The sequence below is a fragment of the Paramormyrops kingsleyae genome, chromosome 12 (genome assembly GCF_048594095.1).
Source record: "Paramormyrops kingsleyae isolate MSU_618 chromosome 12, PKINGS_0.4, whole genome shotgun sequence".
NCBI classification, from domain to species: domain Eukaryota; kingdom Metazoa; phylum Chordata; class Actinopteri; order Osteoglossiformes; family Mormyridae; genus Paramormyrops; species Paramormyrops kingsleyae.
Window position 1 is genome coordinate 16694990 of NC_132808.1, and position 23394 is coordinate 16718383.

Here is a 23394-nt window from a genome sequence, read left to right on the forward strand (position 1 = left end):
ATACCATCAATAAATATATGTATGTATATAATTATTTTAGTTTGATTGAATAAACATTACACAAAATATGAATTTTAAAAGAAATTTGACCCCGTTAACATAATCTGTATTTCTGACTTTAATCAGTAAATTGTAAGACAAATAAACAAAACAAGATTCATGTGCTGAAAATGCACTGTAATGTAAGCCAAGCTGATGGCTCTAGGAATTTTGCAATGGACAGGCATGGAGACACTGTATACTTTGAAGCAGAGCCAAAAATATCCTCTTCCAAACTTAGGCTCCCTTCATACATCACAGCCAATAGTCTCTGTTTATATTAAGGTCCTCATACAAACATTGGCTCAACTCAATGCATATATTCCTTCTATTTCATTCTATTAAATTCTGAGTCAACAGTTCACTTGAAGAATGCATGTGGCCTTTCCCCAAGGCTGTTAGTTGCTAGGGTATGCTATTCCGTATGATGTAGAATATCATATTTTAAAGTCATACTTCCAGTACTGTAACATTTCAGGCATTCAGCTTGACAGCTTATTTTACATTAAATAAAATATGAGTAACACACTGAAAATCCCCTTTAATGCACATGAGGTCTGATGCTGTTTTTTTTTCTCCACCTAATGCTTATTGGCTTGTGGCTAAATAATCAAATAGTTCCCAGAATGCTGCTGGTTAATGTCTTCCTCAAAGATCATTACATTACATGATGAGCCTAATGCTGTTGTTTCTCTGGGGTTGGTATCCACTGAGTGCAAAAATTTTGAAAGAAAGGAAGATTTTCTTTCTCTGATCATTTTCAGACATGTTCTTGCATTTAATATATATTTTAAGTTAGACTGCAATTAAAACATTGATGCAGGCTGAAATCATAACCTCTAGATTTTAACTTGAAATAGATCATAGAAAGATTCCATTCTTTGAAGTGTTCTGGGGGGATAGTGTTCTGGAATTTCCTATGAGTGCATATTGTTATAAAATATCATTATTGTGATGGTTTTTAAATCCACTTAAAGGATTTTGCAAGCCTTACTACTCCAGCTTATGTTTAATATTCAAATGTGTCAGTTTCATGCCTCTGATGTTTTTGGTCCTGCTAGATGCTCCTCCTACTGCTGGCTCCTCACTCTTTACCCATAATCCCTTTTAGGCTTAGCAAGCAGCTCTGTGGTGTAGAGGGGAACAGGCCAGGTGCCAGTTCCTTTCCAGACTTAACCCCTTTTCCATTTGCCTTTTTCATGAATCAGGGATATGGGCTTTGCAGAACAGCATTAATTTTCAAATCATGTAGCCCTCACAGTGAATGACCTCTGTGCAGCACGGAAACTCGCTGTATATTTTCCAGCTCTTGAAAGTGAGACTTAAGCTCCTGTATTGGATGTATTGCCATGTAGGAAACTTTTTAACTTCCTTTGCTTACAATTTTTGCTTTGATACATGCTATCCGCACCTTCTCAATGATGTATATATATTTGCTATTTACTAATATTCGGCTATAGTTCATCTCAATTAAAGAGAAAACTTTCACAAGTCACTTAGTAAACAGTATATGTTTTGAGGAAATTTCAGTGGACTTAATTAGTGAATTCTGGACATTCTTTATTGGGTGACACAAGGACTGGGTGAGCTTTGGTTCCCAGTACTGTAACATATGATGTGGAAGCCCGATTTTAGGTCATTAGTGGTCTCATCTGAAAACCAGTGAAAAAAGAGATTTGGAAAATTTCCTCTTTAATTATCCTGGACCGAATGGCACCCGGTCTGTGGCTGAAAAGGGGCATGTTTCTGCCTCCTCTTATCTGCTAAGTCCCCTATTTCTGTTAGCCCTCCCATCTGAAGCTGATTTCCCAGTCCTGGTACCCTCCCCCCCGCCACCGCCACCCCAGGTAAACCAATGTGTGTCTCCAGTCCTTCTCTGTTGGTGGAGCTTATTAGTACATTAGTTCCTGTATCATGGCCTCTCTGCGTATTTATAAAGCTGCTGTAAATCAAACCTGCCCCGGCTCTGCTAAAAGTGGAATGCACTGACAGCCATGTCCACAGGGACGAGGGTCTGGAGGTGGGTGTAATCTCATACACGGCTCCATTTTGTGCCGGGGAAGAGAAGCTGCCTGATGGCTTGTAATTGCTCTGTGACTCATACTAATGCTCCATAGTGGGTTCTAGATAATGCTTCTCGCTGCTCATGCTACGGGCTCCGACAACTGCGTAGCTTAGCCGCATTAGCGTATGAGCTAGCGTGCGTGTGGGACCAGCAGCATAGCTCAGCTACAACTTGGGGCCCAGAATCACTGCAGGTGCCCCAGTGGTCCAGTGCAGGGTGGAGGGGGGGGGGGGGGGGGGGAGCAGAATGCTGAATGTGGTCTCCATGTTGCATGCTTGTTCCCTTTCAGTGGACCGGGGGAAGTTGAGAGCCAGCTCCTGCAACAAGGATCCCCAAAACAGCAGTCCTTGCGACCTGGTCAACAGGGAAAGTAACCAGCACAAGGACCAGAGCCAGGATGTCGGCCACAGGCGAGAAGATCAGCTAATCGCCAGTGATCGACGCTTTCTGGCTGCCGCTGTCATCATACAGCACATCTTCACGAAGGTAGGGCGTGCACCTTTTTACTCTTAATAGTTCTGTTTTCATTATGCTTCAAAGCGTTTAGCGATAAGCTCATTTTTAGCTGATAATGGACACATGCCTTCGTAATGATGTTTTTTTGTTTGTTTTTTCCCAGTGAGAAAGTATAATATACATTAAGTTAGGTTTGTGGGTAATGTGCTTGGAAACAAGCTTATCTGGTTGCTGTCAAATTAGGTTATAGGCCCACCGTGGTCCTGTGGATTTTGGCTGGTTGTACAAAGCTCTGTGTTTTGCCAAAGAAACGTAGCCAGGCGCCCCTGCACTCTCTGCTTTATCTTGACGGTTTTGATGGTACCACCAGGGTTGGGTTTTGTCTGAGAGTCTGGGAGGAAGCCCGTGCAGGAGATAACGTGCGGATGTGGAGCTGAAAAGACTCCAGGAGGCAGGATGACGTTTCTCTGCTAAAGCTGCTTTGTTTGAATGGCAGAGTTGCATTTAGATCAGCGAAACCAGCTCCTCTCCACCTCCTATCTGCTTGAGGATTCCTGACACATGGGCGCCGCTTCTCACAAGTAACTGACTGCAACTCATTTTAATTAACTTGCACCGGCTGCCTTTGTCCTCCATCTTTAGTAGTTCATATGCTTGAAAGCACCTTGCTATGGGCAGAACAATGTCCTCCTAAATTTCCTTCTAAACTTGACTATGATCAAGTGATGATACTTCTTACGTCCCGCCCGCCCGATTCTCCTGTCTCCTCCCTCACGTGGCCCTGATGAGTCGCGCCTCGTTAGTCTTTGTATATAAGTTCCTGTTTGTCTCGTCGTCGCCAGTCTGGCCATTAATGTCAGTCCTCCCATTGCCTGTGCTCTCCCCAGTCCTAACCTTCCCTTTTTTGACCACTCGCAGTCCCGTTTCTTTCCCTTCTCTTGTATTAGTCTAATACAGTGTTTTTGTTCACTGGACACCTGCTCTGCACCTTCTTTTCTCAAGATGTGACAGTACTATCTTATAATTAGGATTAGAAAGCCTTTATTATCATTATAACATGTATAATAAAATCGCAGAGCAGCTACCCCTTTAAATACTATGAAGAACAAATATTAAATCGTTTGAGACACACACACACACAGAGAGGTGGTCAGTGCATGTTGAGGTTCAGGGCTGTTATGGCTCTGGGAGAATGTGTATGCTTCAATATGTCACTGCTGAGCTTGATTATGGACCTGCTATATCAATACTTCAAAGTGTCAATACAAAACTGTCATGAAAGTATCATTACAGGAGTGGATTATGATGTCAAACCTGCAGTGTGTCAGTAATGAATGTACATGATACCAGTTGAATTTTGCCCTTCAGATTTTATTGTTGGTTATTCGTAGTATTTCACTATTAAAATTAGTATATATTTACATGCACTAGGCACTATTGTCTGTAATAATGGTGAGTAATGTCCATGTCCTAGCTGGGGTGTTTCTGATTGGTTTTCACTGAGTAACATGTGTTACTGTTACTGAAGTATTTCACAGTGTTATGTATCTTATGTATGTTATGTACTTTTTGCTGTCAAATTATTGCTCATAAAGTCGCAGACATTAAAGGCAGGAGTCATACCCAGTGCAAGAGAAGCATTTGACACAGTTATATTCTGCTCTGACTTGATGGTGCCTCACAGCCCATGTGCTCCTGATTCCTGTCGATGTCTTTTTGCCCTTTGATCCACGCCCTGTCGGTATATATTTGGAACGCAGATACATCTAGCAGTGCAGTAGGGCAAGGAGGGAGTGATATATGAGAAATCCCAGCTCGCTGCCATCCTGTACTGGATAAGCAGATAGGGAAGAAGGTTGGCTGGAATATTACCATTATTATTATAATTATATTAGCTACAGCAACAACAATACTACTACTACTACAACAACAACAACAACAATACTACTACTACTACTACTACTACTACTAATAATAATAATCCATTTTCTGAAACCAGTTGTCCTACTCAGGGTTGTGGGGGGTCCAGAACCTATGGGCACAAGGCAGGAAGCAACCCAGCATGGGTGCCAACCCACGACAGGGCATATAATAATAATAATAATAATAATAATAATAATAATGATGATGATGATGATGATGATGATAATAATAACAACAACAACAATAATAATAATGATAATAATAATAATAATAATAAAGCATGCTAGTACTCCTTTTTAAACCCATTAGCAGGACACTGAGATTTGATGTGATCCTCTTTCCTATTCCTGCAGTAGTAAAGCTGGTAGTTTCCATGTTAACATGAACTAGATACCTAAAGAGTGGTACTGTATCATGTGATGTAATGATCTTTGAGGAAGACACATTAACCAGCAGCATTCTGGGAACTATTTGATTATTTAGCCACAAGAGTGTTTTTTTTTCTGGGAATCCCAAGATCTAATGCTAGGAAAAAATTAATGTCTGTGCATTCCATTCCATGCTGACAAATTACAGAGGCTTTTCAGCTAATGATGTGTGTTTTTGAACGAGATCATCATGGCATAGAGAAATAGGGTAGTTTTTATTTATTTATTTATTTCTTTAAAAAAAAAAAAAAAAAAAGCAATCGACCTGTCCTGGGATAAGTGTTCCGCTAACGCATATGTTGCTTTATAGGCTGAATGTGTCAGCCTGCAGGGGGCGCCGGCGCTGCCTTTCCTGCTGCGCTTTGAGATTTACTTTACACCTTTATCTGGTTAAGCTTTTAACTTGGATGGAGCCAAGCATACGAAAACTGCCGCGCAGTAAATCATCTCATCCTCATTCCTCCACTCAGCCCATCTCCTCCTCTGCGGCGTTTTTCATTTTTATTTTTTTGCAACTGACAATGTGCTAGGCGATCTGAAACAGACACCGAATCCCGGGGACACAAAAGCAGCTTTTTAGTCACCAAAGTAATATTCGTATAAAAAATAACGAGATATAGAATCTTATATATATTTTTCAAAAAGACTCTGGCGACACATGGAAATATACATCTATGAGATTACGGTCTAGAAACATTCTCCTGTATTTTACTGAGCTCAGTATTTTATTGGCGTTTCTGAGAAATGATGAGACTCAAGAAGCATCCCTTTACTTGAAAACAGAAAAACAACAGGAGTGAACCGCAGGGTATTTACGTCGGCGAATCCAGATTTGTAGTCAAAAAACAAGCGTTGCTTGATTATAAATGTATGTGCGTGTTTATATAACATTATGTACCATTATATATGTTACGTGTGTGTGTGTATATATATATATATATATATATATATATATATATATATATATATATATATATATATATATATATATAATTTCGTGTGTGTGTGTATGTATATATATATATAGGCCTATATACAACAATTTTTTTTTTTTTTTTTTTTTTTTTTTTTGGGAAATTTACCAAAACCTCCAGCGTTCCACGGCCCGGTACCGGATTCGCAAAAGGGGGTGTCCGCGCCGGCTCTGTCATTCTCTAGAGTCCCTCCCCACTAACGTGCATGCGGGGAGGTGGTCCGGGGGTAGGGGATGAGACATTGCACGGTCCCTCAGACCGCCCTGCCCCCTTCTGCGCGGCGCCTGACAGCCTCCGGAGCGAGCGGGTGTGGAGGCTGGGCTGCGCGCAGGGGTGTTAGGGAGGCGGAGGTGCGGCCCCGGGGACTGACACGGCTCCGATCATGGGCTGCTGCATCAGCACCGAGTGCTTGCGGGTAAAACGCTCCTCTCTTTGGTGATCGGACAGCCCGAAAGCTGGCTAGGTCTTTGCTATGGGTAGGCTAATCACAAGGGATAGACTGATTGTTATGAGTAGGCTAAGTGTTTTGGGGACTGTTACTGCATAAGCAGGGTGATTTAAAGGTAGGTTGTGTGCTTTGTGCATGCTGATCAGAGATCGCAGATCACCGATCCCTGCGCTGCTTGCATATCATGCAGTATGTAAACGGAGGATTTGTAAGAGCAGTCGAGTGAGGGGACCGCATGGCCGTAGTGTGATGCCTGCGGTTTGTTTGCCTTCCCCGGCTTGTGCGTGTATGACTCTGCGTTAAGTGTGATGCTTACCTCCGCTATGCGTGGCTTCTGAGTTTCTGCCGTTTGATCGTTCAACACGTGTCTCACATGCTTGCAACATGTGCTTGACTTCTTTGTACGGGAAGGATATTTCAGGTCCTTTTGGTATACGTGCGGGTTTTCGGCTTTTGTGCAAATGTTTTGGTGGCAGGCGGTGTGCGTAATACCTGCATAGTAGCCACGGGGCACAATGTTCCTCGGAGAGCGAGAGAGATACCTTATCATCTAACCGGGAATCTGATCTAACGATACCCCTTGACTACAGCAGTGCAATAATATTCGATGTCTTTTTCGGCTAAAGTGACTTTTGTTGCAGACCGCATATATATTTTTTTTCCTCCACAGCATGAAGACGTTGTCAAGAGGAGAACTGAGCTGTCACAGGAGCTGGCCACACTGCGTGGAGAATTGGGTAAGTAAATAATAAATAGCCAGCAATGAAATGCTCCTTTATTTGATATGCTGGGTTTGGGCATGATGCAAATGTATGGACTCGGTTTAGAAGATATATCATATACATAACATGTGTAACCCATTCATTTAATTTAATTTGATGCAATGAAAAGAGTGGAATGAAAAACATCAAAAAAATTACCCCATATTTAAATGCTGTCAGGTGGCATAATTGTGCAGAAAGTTAGTGTAGGTGCTTTGTTACAAGGACACCTGAGCAATCAAACAGACATTCTCAAGATCAGGATCACAACAGGCTGTGTGGGATAATGATAGCGCACAAAGATGGGGAAAACGCAGGCCAGCATCAGCTTTTGAAGAAACACCTGCTCTTAAATGCTTCTGGTTAAAATGAGCTTTTGCTTCATTGTGAAACATCGCCATGTACCTAACACACATCGCCATGTACCTAACACACATCGCCATGTACCTAACACACATCGCCATGTACCTAACACAACACATCGCCATGTACCTAACACACATCACCATGTACCTAACACACACGGCCATGTGCCTAACACAAATCACCATGTACCTAACACACATCGCCATGTACCTAACACACATCGCCATGTGCCACATCGCCATGTACCTAACACACATCGCCATGTGCCTAACACACATCACCATGTACCTAACACACACCGCCATGTGCCTAACACACATCGCCATGTACCTAACACACATGGCCATGTGCCTAACACAAATCACCATGTACCTAACACACATCGCCATGTGCCTAACACACATCGCCATGTGCCACATCGCCATGTACCTAACACACATCGCCATGTGCCTAACACACATCACCATGTACCTAACACACATCGCCATGTGCCTAACACACATCGCCATGTGCCACATCGCCATGTACCTAACACACATCGCCATGTACCTAACACACAAGGCCATGTGCCTAACACACATCGCCATGTGCCACATCACCATGTACCTAACACACATCGCCATGTGCCTAACACACATCGCCATGTACCTAACACACATCGCCATGTGCCACATCGCCATGTACCTAACACTCACCGCCATGTACCTAACACACATCGCCATGTGCCTAACACACATCGCCATGTACCTAACACACAAGGCCATGTGCCTAACACACACCGCTATGTGCCTAACACACACCGCCATGTGCCTAACACACACCGCCATGTACCTAACACACATCGCCATGTGCCTAACACACATCGCCATGTACCTAACACACATCGCCATGTGCCACATCGCCATGTACCTAACACACACCGCCATGTGCCTAACACACACCGCCATGTGCCTAACACACACCGCCATGTGCCTAACACACCGCCATGTACCTAACACACACCACCATGTACCTAACACACACCGCCATGTGCCTAACACGCATCGCCATGTACCTAACACACACCGCCATGTACCTAACACACATCGGCATGTACCTAACACGCATCGCCATGTACCTAACACACATCGCCATGTGCCTAACACACACCGCCATGTACCTAACACACAACGCCATGTGCCTAACACACACCGCCATGTGCCTAACACACATCGCCATGTGCCTAACACACACCGCCATGTACCTAACACACAAGGCCATGTGCCTAACACACATCGCCATGTACCTAACACACACCGCCATGTACCTAACACACACCGCCATGTACCTAACACACATCGCCATGTGCCTAACAGACCAATGTGTCTATGTTGGAGTCATTGCATAAAAGATGGCACCCACAGCTGCAGTTAGCTATGAATAGCGGGACAGCAGCCACACTTTAGCCCTCACTTCATCTCCAGGATTCTGTTATGTTTTGTCTGCTTTTGATGTTTGATTATATGTAATCCATCTTTGGTTGGTGTATGAGGTTATAATAAATAATTCCTTTATTTGCACAAGTACGATTACATTGGAATGCTTCTCTTCGCCTGCCTCATCTTGCTCTGCATAGCTTGGGGGTCACATCGCAGGGTCACCCATCGTGCAGCACCCCTGGAGCTGGGGGTTAATGGCCTCATGGGATTGTTCTGCTGAGGCCGGGACTTGAACCGGCAACCTTCCGACTGCAGCCACAGAAGCTTAGCCTCCTGAACCCCCGAGTGAAGAGTTAGCACTTTTGTCTGGCTTCAGTGACAGAGAAACTTTCTCATCAGTTACAAGGGTTCAGACTAAGAAGTTGTTTATTGCAGGGGCGGCCAGCCATATCTGCAAAGGGCCGGTGTGTATGCAGGTTTTTGGGGTAACCTTTAGGTCAGCTGATCAAGCCCAGGTGTGAGGAGGACTCAGCCAATCAGGGTAGTAGCCTCTCCTCTTAGGGGGTTTATTCTCACTCTAGCTGTGTGTGAAGTTGTGGTTTACCTCCATAGTCAAAAAATAAGGTTATTTGAACCGGTCTCCCTGAATTCCCCATAGTGTGTGATTGTGTGTTGCCCTGCGATGGACTGGGATCCCATCCAGGGTGTCTCCTGCCTAGTAGGTGTTGTCACTGGCCTGTGAAGTCACTCAAGAGTCCAGTGGTGTACGTAAGACCAGCGTTTCCCAGTCCGGTCCTCGGGGCCCACAGCCGGTCCACGTTTTTGCTCCCTCCCAGCTCCCTGCCAGACAGTAGGGAGCTAAAACATGGCCTGCCTGTGTGTGCTTGAGGACCAGAATGGGAAACACTGCCTTAGACAGATTTAAGTGCAGCCCTCACCCCGTTTCTGCATGTCTTGCCCGGAATGTTTCCTCCTCATTGGCTTGAAACACCCTGAAGCTCCTCATTGGCAGAAGGGTACGGGAGAAGACGGGCAGTATTTCACTCGCAGACTCCAAAAGACACACAGTCGCACGGGACTTACATCCTGCCGGAAATGACAGGGCAGCAGAGAATTCCCCTCTGCGAGCTGGTAATGGTACTTTTGGGTTTGCGATGGGCTGTTTTAGCGTGCAGGACCATGCCTGGCAAAGGCAGCACAATAAAGACCCCAGTGTTGCCCTCAGCTGCCTCTTTCATTCCCCTAAGAGCCAGACGCTTTCCCTGAAATTTGGCCAAGTCCCTCAGCAGAGCTACACGCCCCGTGGGCTTAGATAAGGGATGCTGAGGCGACAGAGTTTTTCCAGAGCGCGTGGCGTTAGTTTTATGGCGTGTGGTTTGGTACACATGTGGGGTGGGTGTTGGGGTCTGGAAATGGGACAGTAGCACCTGTTCCAGACAGGGAGGGGGTGAGGGTTTTTTTTTTTTTTGAGGGGGGGGGGGGGGGCAAGCCCAGGCATGGTTCACATTTCAGGCCATTATGAAATCATGGCTTTTTTTGACATCTACAGCCAACTGTTTGTCTTCTAATTGTGCAACTGGGTAAGAACTCCAGGTCAGAGGGCAGGCTTGTCGGCACGCTGCATAATGCTCTAACGGAACCCGGGTTCCATGTCTCCCAGGGAGCCTGACGGCGACATGTGACCGGCTGCAGCAGGAGAAGGAGGAACTGAATGCGGTATTCCAGGGAGCTCTGCAGAAGGTCCAGGAGAAGCACCAGCAGGAGCTGGCCAACTTCGAGGAGCAACAGCAGGCTTTCTATTCGGCTGAGTGGGAGAAGGTCCATGAAGCGTACCAAGAACAGGCGGACAGGTGCAGGAGCCAGATGCTACAGGAGGTGAGATCAGAGATGGGGATTGTCTCTGCCAATCACCACTGCTGCTGCTCTTTGCTAACAGTCAATGCTGCTGATCATTCCTGCTGATCCTAGCTTCAAAAATTATACCTGTGTCCAGAAACCTACATCCCAGGTGGATGGGCTATGGAATCTACCAGAAATGCTTGATTTATGGTTGGGGACATGTGTCTTGATCGGTGTGTTCCAGTCTGAACAGTATTCATTGTTTGATAGTTATGTTCAGTTGCCATTGTTGCTAAGTTCCGCTAATAGCATTAGCCTGATCATCCAATATTGAAACCTCAGGACTGCAGTCAGGAAGAAGACACGGCTGAGCTGTTACAGAGAGACAGAAGTCTGTTTCTTTACACCAAATAATGGCTGATTGGAGCCAGGATCTTGCTGTGAGCCTCTTGTCGTAATAATAGACGCCAGATAATATGCCCTCTTAACAGGCCCGATTGCGGACATGTGCTGCGACCCTGAGCGGGACGTGTCACACAGTTGTCGCTGTGTTTGAAGTCACTTTTCCAGATGCCTTTCGCGTTACTCATTTGCGACTGCAGCACCAGACACACAGTTCAAGTGTGTGTAACACAAAGGACCCCATGTGTAAGGGGGCAGCCTTGCTGTGTTTAATAGCAGCCACAGTTTTGTCGGTACTCCTGGCTGCCTGGTCAAGGTTTGATAAAAGTCCTTAACCCAATTGACTCTGTAAAATTAGCAAGTGGGAGGAATTCAGCTTAGGAGTGACTCGCGATAGGCCAAAAAAATAATCGATGATAATGAAAATAAATTACAGCAATGCTAAAAACAATGAAGCCTTGTACTCGGATGGCCAGCGGCTCTGGGTGCAGGTGGGAGTGTAGCAGTAGTGCCCGGTCAGGTTGCTGTCTCTGTGTGTGACCGTTTCACGCTCTACACTCTGCTTGGCTGGGGTTCGAGTCCCACACGGCATGGATGAAGCTCTCACGGCTCAGACGGCAAGCATTTAGCAGTCTCGCTTCTGAGCTTGTGGTAACTGTTACTGTGCTGAAGTACTAAGCATTTGTTCAAGCAATATGTCTCTCTGATCCGCTAAGTCCTGTTTTGTAGGATAGGGGTGATTTTGCAATGGCATAGCAATTTTAAGTTATATATTACATTGTCATACTCAGTTATAATGCCCTACAAAGGCAAAACTACGCTCACAGCGAAAAGGGTGTTTTACTTTGGTTTTAGTGTGGATTTTGCGTATAGTGTAGTTCAAAACCAACCAGAGAGACCCAGTTTCAATCAAAATTGTGTTGCCTTTGTATGGCAGTATAGTAATTTAATAATTAGTCAAATGCTTACATTAAAATGCATTATTATTTTAATAGAGCTTTTTACAGCACAGGTTTCCTAAAACCTAGTTTTGGAACTACAATGTTTTTTCTTTTTTTAATGTTACATTAAGAGTGAATGGCTTAAAAGAATTACTTTGTGAAACCATTGGTCTTTCTGTTGGTTGAAAATGCAGGCTTGCATTATGTATGCCGGACATGTTATGTGTTTTGCATGAAAATGTAATGAATAACAGCACTTGACTTGAGTCTTAAACAGAGAAGTGGCAAATGTTTTGGTTTCCCAGACTGCATTTTACTCCTGTTTGAAGGTGGATGATTTAAAGTCCAAACATGATGCTTTTATACGGCAACTGGAAACCAGCCACTCGGAGAAGATGGAGTGTCTCAGGCTGCAGTGTGAAACGTCTTTTGAAGGTTGGTCACACTTTTACGGCTCACTTCATTTGGCCACCAATGCTAGAACGAAACTGAGATGAATATACAGCACTGTGCAAAAGTCTTAGGCAGTCAAAGAAAATGTTTAAAGCTATTTATCTGGGTAGTAAATGTATATGTGTTCGGAATAAGACACAATTTAACATTAAAGCATATGCAAGTTTAGAGTGACAATAGAAACTACCAAGAGTCACTTCTGTTCTGTGAAACACTGCGGATATCTTGTTGGATGGCTAGATGAACACCTCTTTGGTTCCCAAAAGTCTCCTCTGGGGCACCTCAGCCATTCCATGTATTTGTTGAATTAGTGAGTTAACTTGATGTGGAGGTATTGAGTAGCCAAACAAGGTGAGCCAGTGGCCAAGTCAGATTGTATATTGGATGGTTGGTGCAGATCCTGGGGTGAGTTTCCGAGAGGTTTTGAAATGGCTAAGCTGACACACTTTGACAGTGTGCTACTGTTAGTTTTAAACCAAACAAATGACATTTAAACGTCAGTTTCTTTGACCGCTAAAGACTTTCGCACATGTCGGATGTCTCAGGTGACACTACCCATAAACACTTGCAGCTCCAGGACCCACTCGTGTCGTCGGTAGTTCAGTCCCAAGCTCTTGATCAGACTGAGCAAGCTTATGAAGTCGGCGTGCTCCAGTAAAGACAGTGAAGGCATGTCTGGGCAGTTAATGTTAACCCCTTATCCCTTTCAGAACTCAGGAAAAAACATGAGCAGGAAATTCTGGCTCTGGACGAGACCCTGAAGGAAGCAGAAGGCGCTCTATCTGTAAGCCTAACAAAGAACCCATTGCTTTGGACCACATCACTCTGAGGGGCTAATTCATTACAACTGCTGGGCACATGCTCTGAAAATTGCACTGCATTACAGATGACTGTACACTGCCAAAAAGTAATGGAATAATGTAAAAATGCATTAATACTTAATGTGTAAAATCTATTATATATTATTCAGTATATTATATTGCAGTAGACACAAAGAAAACCTGAGGTGTATTTCTTCTATGAAATCATGGATTTTGAGTATTTTCTGCATCATTGCGTTCAAGCTTACTAGCTGTTTGTTTGATACGTTAAGTCCTAAGATGTGTTATTTACACACAGGGACTTGTTACTTTAGGTTTCTCCTTAGCTTAAAATGACGTGAGCAAGCAATCGTCAATCATCAGACAGTGTCCTTGGGTATCTGCGTACGGTAACTTTCTGCCGAAGAGCAGATGGTGTAAATGAGCGCGGCACACATAGCAAGACAGAGTTTGGTAACTGAAGATTAAAATTAAGTAATATGCAGCAAGAAGAAGTTGACATAACATTATTTTTCTCGCTTTACGCGGGTGACACCGTTCGTACCTTAGAAAGATATGTTATTACACAGTAATTTTAGCAGCTGAGTAACTCAGGGCCGGCTTCCTGTATTTCTCCAGAACCAAATCGAGGAACTCAAAGTGGAAAACAGCACTCTGAAGGCTGAAGAGGGGAGACGGAAAGCCTCGACTGAGAAAACACGGGTAACCACACTGGGTCCCATGTCTCCCATTACCGCGGCATGTCCTTGTTAACAGTACCAGCGCCCCCTATCTGTTCATGTGATTGCTAGCAAGCTATACTCCATGTGTCCTGCAATGACCTCTGGATCACTATTGTTAGACATTCAGCCGCCTGTCCCTTGTCATTGCGATTTTGTATCTGCAGCCTGAAGCCACGTGCATTTCAGAGGTTAGCTTCAGAGTGTCCCCTGACTCTGTCACTCGCCTCCACCCTGTTTCCTATATTTATCTTTGTTCTAGAAGGATCCGCACACCATATACCTGGAGCAAGAGTTGGACAGTCTCAAGGTCGTCCTGGACATCAAGATCCAACAGCTCCACCAGCAGGACCAGAAGCTGATGCAGATGGAGAAACTGGTGAGGAATGATAATAAACTCGGTGTGATCTGCATTTTATTTGCAAGCTGGAGACTGAATTTCTGATCTCGTTAAATGATAGGTTGAAAAAAATGTGCAGCTGGAAGAATGTCTTAAGAAAGTCCAGCAGGAGAATGAGGACTTCAAGGCCAGGATGGACAAGCATGCCGCTCTGTCCAGGTAGGTCAATGGTCTTTCTGCCTGCAAGGAAAGTCAAACATCTGCTTCTGTTGCCTCTGGCTGTTGTGTTGGTATTTCTGATCTCATCAGCAATTAGGGTGCCTTGAGATATTAAATGGGGGGGTGGAGCAAATTCCAGAATGTCTTTGGATGTCTTTGAGGTACACTTCCAATTGTGACATCACCTTCCAAAACTAGGAGGGTCATGCCTGCTAGGTTTGCGTGTCAAGAATGTGCTCTGGCCTTAAGCTCCATGTCTTGGCACATCTAGTGAGTTCTCCACATTCCTCTCCTCAGGCAGCTCTCCACAGAGCAGGCAGTGCTGCAGGAGTCTCTCCAGAAGGAGTCCAAGGTGAACAAACGTCTCTCCATGGAGAACGAGGAACTGCTCTGGAAGCTGCACAACGGGGACCTGGGCAGTCCACGGAAAGTGTCTCCATCCTCGGCCCCCGTGTCATTCCAGTCCCCCCGCAGCTCCGCCATCCTCTCCAGCAGCCCGAGTTCGCCCAGATAGCAGCTGACCCTCCCTGGGACAAAAGATGGACAGCACTGTCCTCCAGTCAGAAAGCTATGTTAGCTGTGCAGGATCACGACCCATCTCCCTTCTACAGAGGTACCGTCTACGTACATGTGAGCTGGAAATCTCAGGTCCCCTACAAACTCAAAAGCTGAAAAACGTAGCTTAGCTGCCATGGAGCCCAGCTAAGCTGTTCCCTGCCCCGGATCTGTCCCACCCACCAAAGGATCAGCCTAGCTTGGGATATCTACCGTCTTCTGAGCTGTTAGCCAACATCCAAGCAACAAGCAAATGCAAACCTAAAAAGCCATTTAGTCAATAAAGGTGAAAAACAGGCTTTATGCGGCTGGGTGTGGGGTCTCTGTGTGTCTTTGTGCACAGATTAGTCACGGTGTTCACACGGCTAGCTGGGAGATGTATTTCTGTGTAGACATACTACATGTGTGCTTCATGTAAACATGCATAATCATGCATGATGACCCAGGACAAGATGACTGTTTTTACCTGTGAAAATCACACCAGTAAAGATATCATGATATGCAATTAAAAATCTCTGGTACGTAAGAGAATATCCAGGATATAAGAAAGGAAGATTTGTGATATTCCATAAAAAATATGTGTGCTGCCAAAGTGTATTAGGGTTCTATCAGTCTGCATTTTGCTCTCTGACCTGCATTCTTCACTCAGCATACAGTTATTGCATTTATATGTGTATATATATATAAAACAGTACATGACAATATGGCATATGTGGCAGTATTCCAGCAGTGCTAATGAATTCAGAGGTCTTAAACTGTTCATACATAATCAGAACTGATTTAAAACATTACTTAAAAACGTCCGACCTTGAATCATCTTAATGTGATCAATTGAAGTTACTAAGTATTTACGGCTTCAGTATTTGGCAGCGTTGGCCTTGTATTTAAAGTTATTGTATTTTTTATACTGAACTTTTATTAAAATGGGGTGGGGGTATTCCAAACATTTTCCCATTTAATTCCCAGAATCGCCTTCTAGGTAACTAGCTAATTGATGTTTTCTTGCTCACGCATCTTGGTTTCTGTCACCATCAGTGCCAGTCTAATCACCACCAGGCAAGTTTGATCAGTGGTGCCCATGGCTCGCTAAGTCTGTGCCCCCTGCAATGATCGCGCCCTAGGCGGCTGCCTGTGTCACCAATAGGATTGACTGGCCCTGATCACCATTTTATGCTCGATGTCACCCAACCGTGCCTCCAGCTGTCCTCATGGTGGGGCAGAGACAAGCTTTATCCTGAAAAGTGTTCCTAAGTATTTCTTTCATGACGTGTCACAAAAGTAACTATTCCGATGTTGAAATCACTGGTGTGAAGCTTAAACTGAAATATGCAATTCATAAAGTTATATGTATAAATTCAATATTATAAAGCAGAACTTGATATTATTTATTTATGAATTTAATTTTAGTCCTGACAATTTAAAATATAATCTGTGAGATGTATAAACTGCCATCTAATGTGATTAATAAACATGTGTGTTGTTTAAATTGAATATGTGATGTCACAATCGGTACTGGCTTGTCTTCTTGATGGAGTGTCTCAGACGTCCAATATCTTATCTACTGTTCCAGGCACACAAAGGCTCACTCAGTAGCACAGAGCCCCACAATGCCAATGCGATGTTGATTCAGATGGTTTGGCTCAGTCTTAAAAAATTTTAATCACTGATACCCCTCATGCAGCTGCAAGAGCACAAGTGTGTAGCATCGACTAACACTAATTAATGCTGGCTAACTGATATACGTGAGATTATATTTACCAGAAGTGGAATGCAATCAAATGGCAGCATATTATCAGTAAATATCAGTAAATATTCCTAGCAGTGAAACATTAAATGGCCAGAAAAGCCGTATTTTGCTGCAAAACACATTCACGCAAGTCTTAGCTACCAGTAAAACATAGGGTAAGAAGAAAAGTGATAACGGACGTGAGCGAGTGACTTTTATAGGTCAGAGGGAGGAGTCTGTTGGATAATGAGAGCATCTCTTTGGATGGTGTTTGGCTTGGGGGTCTTGTAGCGCTACAGTGGCTCTAGACGGGTCGCCACTGACGTCTCTCCATGCCGGTTTTTTGCCCTGCAGGTGTATCTCCCAAAGTCGATGGTCTCCATGTCCTCCAGCATGAGTACGCTTTGGGAGATCCGTGTGGTGTGGCCCACGCCGCGGGCAATCAGCCGCCAGGCTCCGTAGATGTCCACCGGGCGCTGGTCCTGAGGTCGGAACACAGCCATTATACATGATGCTCATTTCCTTTTGAACGAGGCTCTGATCTTCAGCATCTACTGCTCAAGCAACCAATTAAGTTAAAGTTCACTTTCCTTGGCTCTAGGATAAGAGCAGCTTAGATTTGTGTCATGGGTCAATTGATCCAGTGGATCTATTGAGGGATGATCAATCCTGGATCAAACCAGGATGGCTCAATGAATTAAACAGGGACAGGCCAGTGGATCAGAGAAAGAGGGGCCAGTAGACTGGACATGAAAGAGGTAATGGTTTAATCATAGAAGATTACCCAAGATCAGGCCCTCCTCACCTGACCCGGGTATGTCCAAGTGAAGTCCACGTCCAGCTCCGGCTCCCCAAGAACAGTGCAGGTGATGTTAACGTTGTCACCTCCCCTCACAGAGGTGGCAGAAGCCTCGATGGTTGCAAACGGGGGGCCGCTGGGTACTACCATGGGGGCAGGAGGGAAATACTTCTACTGAACCTCCACCCTATTCATACCACAGTCCCTTGCTCAGTATATAAGTAATGTTCATCATCTGATAAGAACTTTATTGTCACGGAATTGCTGAGAACAGCAAGCAACGACATTACGATGATATTCCCCGATTCAACAAGTCCAAGAAAGGAAAACCGGGTGATTAGACCTAACGATGCCCATGTTGCACAAGAGGGTGAACGTTATGTTCCTATGTGAGTGTGCAAGGCTGCGTGCATAGGCACCCCCGCTATTGCAGGGATGGTCTGAGTAACTATACTTCTCCTAGCTTATTATGTAGATTAGCTGGTACTGTAATTCATACTGTTCTATACTCCTAGCTTTCCAGTTAGTATTGCACCACCGTACATGCTGTACTATACAGCTCCTTACCCTCCACGTACAGCAGCTGGTACTTGTTGGAAATCTGCATCGTGCCCTTGGCGGTGGCCTTGCAGTAGACGACACCCATGTGCTCTGGCATGGGGTCGGTGATGAGGAAGCCGCTGGTGGGTTTGTAGGAGGCAGACACCTCCCCTGGGGGGACTTCCCTGTGCAGAGTCACGCGGGTGTGGGGAGTGGTCACGCGGCAGGGCACCACTGCCGGCCGGTCCGGCCGGAGGTACACTATCTCAGTGTAGACCATGGATGGGACAAACAGCTCGTCCTTGTCTGAGAGGAGTGTGAACCAGAAAAGCATCCATTCAACCTGGAGCAGAAATCGCACTGGAACAGAGCAGAATCAAGAGAGGAGGTGCTGTATGGGCCCACCTGCGAAGTAGATGTAGGTAGAGGAGGTGCGGTCGGGGTCTTTCTCACACTCGGCTCCATCGCACAGCACGACCCAGCAGCTGTACTCCCCTGTGTCGGCAGCAGAGGGCGACGTCAACATCAACTGGCTGAATTTATCTTGCTGCTTGATACTAGTTGCCATAGAAGAGACAACGAGAACCAGGAACTGAAATGAAAAGATGCCTTGCATGACAGCTAAGCTCTATTTGCATGCAGGATTAAATGAAATCACCAAAAAGAGATTGATCAAGGAATTATTAGCAATGGTTCAGTCTTCAGGAATGTGTGAAAGTGTCCCCTAGTGGCAAAGTCATTAATATCCAAGGAAAATGGGCAAATAAATATCAAGTCAGAACAGTGATAAGTCGAAAGTGTAACTTTCCAGCTAGAATAAAATTTCCAACATATATTTTATTGGGAAGTTTTCATATTTCCCTAAGCAACCAATAAAATATAGTCAAATGGTTATTCAAAGAGATAAAAATCAAAAGCAATAAAAACTTTCATGGTTCTGGTATCACACTCATGGTGAGTCAGCACCAGCTGTGTTGCACGGAATTTGCTTCTCTGTGTGTCTCATCAGAATCACATTTTTCTTCTACTCATTTTAAAAATGCATGTTACATTCAGCTGGACGTTTGTACTGCTTTGTTTTCAGGATTTATGATAAGAACAGTGACAGAAACATGCTACTCACAATTTCTACACTCTCCCCTTGTGCAATTTCATAACCTGATGAATTAACTCATTATTGAAAGACGGCCATCGCTGAATGCTTTGGCAAGGGGGCGGTTTTGATAGTACATGAGTTCTCTCTACTTCTCAGCTGCTCACTATTCAGTGATGGATAAAGCCAGGAAAAGTGACTCCAGTCAGCGTTTTCACAAGGTCCATCACTAAGATTAACTTGCATGAACTCGCTCTGAATAAATCTTCCAGAGAATGGTAAAGGACTGGAACTACACTCCCTCTGACAGATAACAAAACAGGCCCACTTCCGGAACTGCTGGGTGCTGCGGGTTTACATTAGCTGACAAAAACACAGAAATCCATTTGCTGATAGATTTGCTGATAGGACATCTTGGCAAGAATTCACTCATGGACATCCTAAATCCCTCAGTCCTAGCAAGAAACTTGCTTTTTCAACTCAAGGGGGAATCATCGCAGTTTGGTAAATTGACACTAACCACATGGGGTTAACTTATGTAGCAGACACTTTTATCCAAAGTAGCATACATTTATTATTTTTTTATATATATAGCAGGGCTGGACAATCGCTGCAGTAATTGGGGATAATGAGGCTCAATAGGGAAACATTCTGCTGACCTGGGGAGTTAAACCAGTAATTATTTAATCACACAATCAGCCTGCTCACTGAGCCACACACCAGCCCAACAATGGTGCACTACAAATACTGCATGCTTAACATCAAGCTGGAACCTCAGTTATTGCTACTGTGGACTGTACAGTCCTAGAAGCAGTTAAATACCTGTGTCAGTGTCTCTGACTATGTGGATGTACATATACCACGCAAGTAGTTAAATGGATACAAGTAAATGGGTGTCAATGGTGTTCAGGTATTTAGAGTAAGTGGGAACCTGAGGTGTGACTCATTGAATCTGTCTAGTTAGATGGAGTGTGTGTGGGTACCTGAGGCATGACTCGTTGAATCTGTCCAGGTAGGTGGGGTGCGTGTGGGTACCTGAGGCGTGACTCGTTAAATCTGTCCAGGTAGGTGGGGTGCGTGTGGGTACCTGAGGCGTGACTCATTAAATCTGTCCAGGTAGGTGGGGTGCGTGTGGGTACCTGAGGCGTGACTCGTTGAATCTGTCCAGGTAGGTGGGGTGCGTGTGGGTACCTGAGGCGTGACTCGTTAAATCTGTCCAGGTAGGTGGGGTGCGTGTGGGTACCTGACGCGTGACTCGTTGAAAATGCCCAGGTAGGTGGGGTGCGGGTGGGTACCTGAGGCGTGACTCGTTGAAAATGCCCAGGTAGGTGGGGTGCGGGTGGGTACCTGAGGCGTGACTCGTTGAATCTGTCCAGGTAGGTGGAGTGTGTGTGGGTACCTGAGGCGTGACTCGTTGAATCTGTCCAGGTAATTGGGGTGCGTGTGGGTACCTGAGGCGTGACTCGTTGAATCTGTCCAGGTAGGTGGGGTGCGTGTGGGTACCTGAGGCGTGACTCGTTGAAAATGTCGAGGTAGGTGGGGTGCGTGTGGTTACCTGAGGCGTGACTCGTTGAATCTGTCCAGGTAGGTGGGGTGCGTGTGGGTACCTGAGGCGTGACTCGTTGAATCTGTCCAGGTAGGTGGGGTGCGTGTGGGTACCTGAGGCGTGACTCGTTGAAAATGCCCAGGTAGGTGGGGTGCGTGTGGGTACCTGAGGCGTGACTCGTTGAAAATGCCCAGGTAGGTGGGGTGCGTGTGGGTACCTGAGGCGTGACTCGTTGAATCTGTCCAGGTAGGTGGGGTGCGTGTGGGTACCTGAGGCGTGACTCGTTGAATCTGTCCAGGTAGGTGGGGTGCGTGTGGGTACCTGAGGCGTGACTCGTTGAATCTGTCCAGGTAGGTGGGGTGCGTGTGGGTACCTGAGGCGTGACTCGTTGAATCTGTCCAGGTAGGTGGGGTAGGTCCACCCCACCCTGGAACCCTTGCAGCGCAGTTCCAGGTCTTTTCCTGCAGGCACCGTCAGGCTGTCCCCCAGCCTTAGGAAGCGGCCCTTGTCTAGCACCTGCGTCAGCAGCGTCCCCCCTCTGCCCTGAGGGTCCCTCTCCTTCAGCTTCGGCGGGCGACCTTTGACCCGCTTGCCGATCAGTTTACCGCGGCTTTCGTTTGAATCTTTCCTCCGTCTGAAGTCCTGGCAGAGACCTGAGGTGACGGAGCAGATATGCTCAGAGACATGCTCTTTCTACTGGGTGCACTTTGGACGACCAGTTCAAGAGGCAGATATATGCTGGTTTACCTGGGAAGGGGAGGGGGCACAGGCAGTATGATGGAGGCAAGCACAGTTGCTGGGTTTACTGGTCGGGGCAGTAATGGGTATTTGAGGCGAGTACTGATACTTTGCATACAAAGTGCTTAACAGGCCTATTGAGTCGCTGTAAGTGGCTGTGATGCGCTAATACTCACTGGGGGTGATGAGAAGCAGAGGCACCCAATAAAAATGCCACATCAGCAGGAGACGGGCTGCTGGCACAGGGTCCTCTTGTGTCAGGCGAGTGTTACGACATCAACATTTCAGATGTTTATCCGATGAATGACATGATATATAGGCAACGTCACCATAAAAGAGGATCTAAAACTCCCATTACTAAGTCTCCTTCGACGAGCGGACATATTAATTTACCAAATGACCTCTCCTGCTGCGATAGCTGAAGTATATGAGTCTCGCACGATTGAGCAGAGAGCAGCAGCTCCTGCTGCAGTTACGCTCTTCTGTCATCTGGAAATCCGCACACAGCTGAAAAAACAACTGCGGCGCATTGCACCGAGGCCAGACCTGCTCCAAATCCCTCTTTTTTTTTCATTTTCCTTATTTATTATTTGAACTTCTTTTGCACTGATGAGATTTTAAATTTACATTAAGAGTAGGATGCTGTATACAAGTGTTTCTCAGCCCGGTCCTTGGGGTCCCTAGGACAGTCCACGTTTTTGCTCCCTCCCAGCTCCCGGTTTCTCAACCCGGTCCTTGGGGTCCCTAGGACAGTCCACGTTTTTGCTCCCTCCCAGCTCCCGGTTTCTCAACCCGGTCCTTGGGGTCTCTAGGACAGTCCACGTTTTTGCTCACTTCCAGATCCTTCCAGTCCTACCGGCAGCTGGGAGGGAGCAAAACATGTGGATGGTCTGAGGGTCGGCAAGGACCAGCTCGAGCAACACTACTGTAACCCATAAACGCTCCTTCCCCTGTTTCTCATTCGTTTGCAGGTCCGGTCCTTCCCTTCTCTGCCTGCTAAACACAAACACCCACGTCACAGCCCAGCTACGCAGCCTTCAGCAGGCATCTGGCACACGAGAGCAGCCAGCGGACGTATCTCAGCTCCGTCCCTCCCCTCCTGGTGCATTGTACCCACCTTTTAAAGCCCCATCTTGTATTTTGACAAAAAGTCTTTAACGTTTATAGAAGCAGACGGGGAAAGTAGACCATGAATACCCAGCCAGCATGATTTTTTTATTGCTGTTCTTCTTGAAGAAAATGTGCAGGAAGCGTTTCCATTTAGATACATGTTCTGTAGACATTAGGCTGTTAAAAAAGTTAATGTGGCTGCATATTATTAGCAGGGAAAGTTATTTTTACTTGTCTCCCAAATGCTGATTCAAGTCTCCCTTCCATTCTTCTGCCTTTGAGCTACAAAAGTGTGGACTGCTACTGTTTACAGTTCAGATTGTGAATCCTCGAGACATGCCAGCATCATTCTCAGAGGGCAGGGAGCCCCTTGCAATGACAAGAAGCTGTGCCAAGCCAAGGTTAGAGCAGAGCAGAAACAGAGGGAGAGAGGTGAAGGCCTGTGCGGGTCACAGGAGGGGGGGGGGGCTCACCGTTCTCCAGCTGGGACCAGAGCAGAAGCAGCGCCACCAACAGCCAGAGCTTCATAGTGCAGGTCTGAAGCGTGGAGATTTGGAGCAAGACGAGAAACACAGAGCTCGGAGAGGGAGAGCCGACTCACCAGTAAAGTAAAGGAAAAAAAAAAACACGTAAAAAGTCCCCACAAGACTCACATCTCAGCCCTCCTCCTTGCAG

The 23394-nt window shown here is 45.6% G+C and overlaps 2 protein-coding genes across 5 annotated transcripts in view; one reads left to right on the top strand and one right to left on the bottom strand.

The window, feature by feature from the left end:
- Nucleotides 1-16658, top strand: part of mtus1a (microtubule associated tumor suppressor 1a) — a 34171-nt gene extending 17513 nt beyond the window's left edge. For 2 of the 4 annotated variants that reach the window (XM_023814726.2, XM_023814725.2), the window contains 9 exons: nucleotides 2394-2590; nucleotides 7004-7070; nucleotides 10539-10753; nucleotides 12390-12495; nucleotides 13224-13297; nucleotides 13953-14036; nucleotides 14316-14432; nucleotides 14515-14612; nucleotides 14910-16658. In XM_023814726.2, the coding sequence (XP_023670494.2) occupies nucleotides 2394-2590; nucleotides 7004-7070; nucleotides 10539-10753; nucleotides 12390-12495; nucleotides 13224-13297; nucleotides 13953-14036; nucleotides 14316-14432; nucleotides 14515-14612; nucleotides 14910-15126 (1175 nt within the window). In that variant the 3' untranslated portion in view covers nucleotides 15127-16658. Of the gene's footprint in view, nucleotides 1-2393; nucleotides 2591-6123; nucleotides 6301-7003; nucleotides 7071-10538; nucleotides 10754-12389; nucleotides 12496-13223; nucleotides 13298-13952; nucleotides 14037-14315; nucleotides 14433-14514; nucleotides 14613-14909 lie in introns of those variants that run through there. The other 2 variants (XM_023814727.2, XM_023814728.2) reach the window with 2 other exon arrangements.
- A 143-nt stretch (nucleotides 16659-16801) lies between these two features.
- Nucleotides 16802-23359, bottom strand: pdgfrl (platelet-derived growth factor receptor-like). Its single transcript, XM_023814729.2, has 6 exons — nucleotides 23193-23359; nucleotides 21245-21524; nucleotides 18638-18789; nucleotides 18260-18538; nucleotides 17699-17835; nucleotides 16802-17375 (listed from the first exon to the last, which is right to left on the bottom strand). The coding sequence occupies exons 1-6, from the start codon at nucleotides 23245-23247 to the stop codon at nucleotides 17187-17189; spliced, it is 1092 nt and encodes a 363-aa protein (XP_023670497.1). The 5' UTR covers nucleotides 23248-23359; the 3' UTR covers nucleotides 16802-17186.
- Between the last annotated feature and the right edge of the window lie 35 nt (nucleotides 23360-23394).

Bases quoted from the DNA above. Each gene is read 5' to 3' on its own strand.
- pdgfrl (XM_023814729.2), bottom strand. From the start codon at position 23,247: ATGAAGCTCTGGCTGTTGGTGGCGCTGCTTCTGCTCTGGTCCCAGCTG. The intron at 18,539-18,637 runs GTGGGCCCATAC...CACTCCTCTCAG, and splicing joins TACCTACATCTACTTCGCAG to ACAAGGACGAGCTGTTTGTC. The intron at 17,836-18,259 runs GTAAGGAGCTGT...CCCCCATGGTAG, and splicing joins CCAGCTGCTGTACGTGGAGG to TACCCAGCGGCCCCCCGTTT.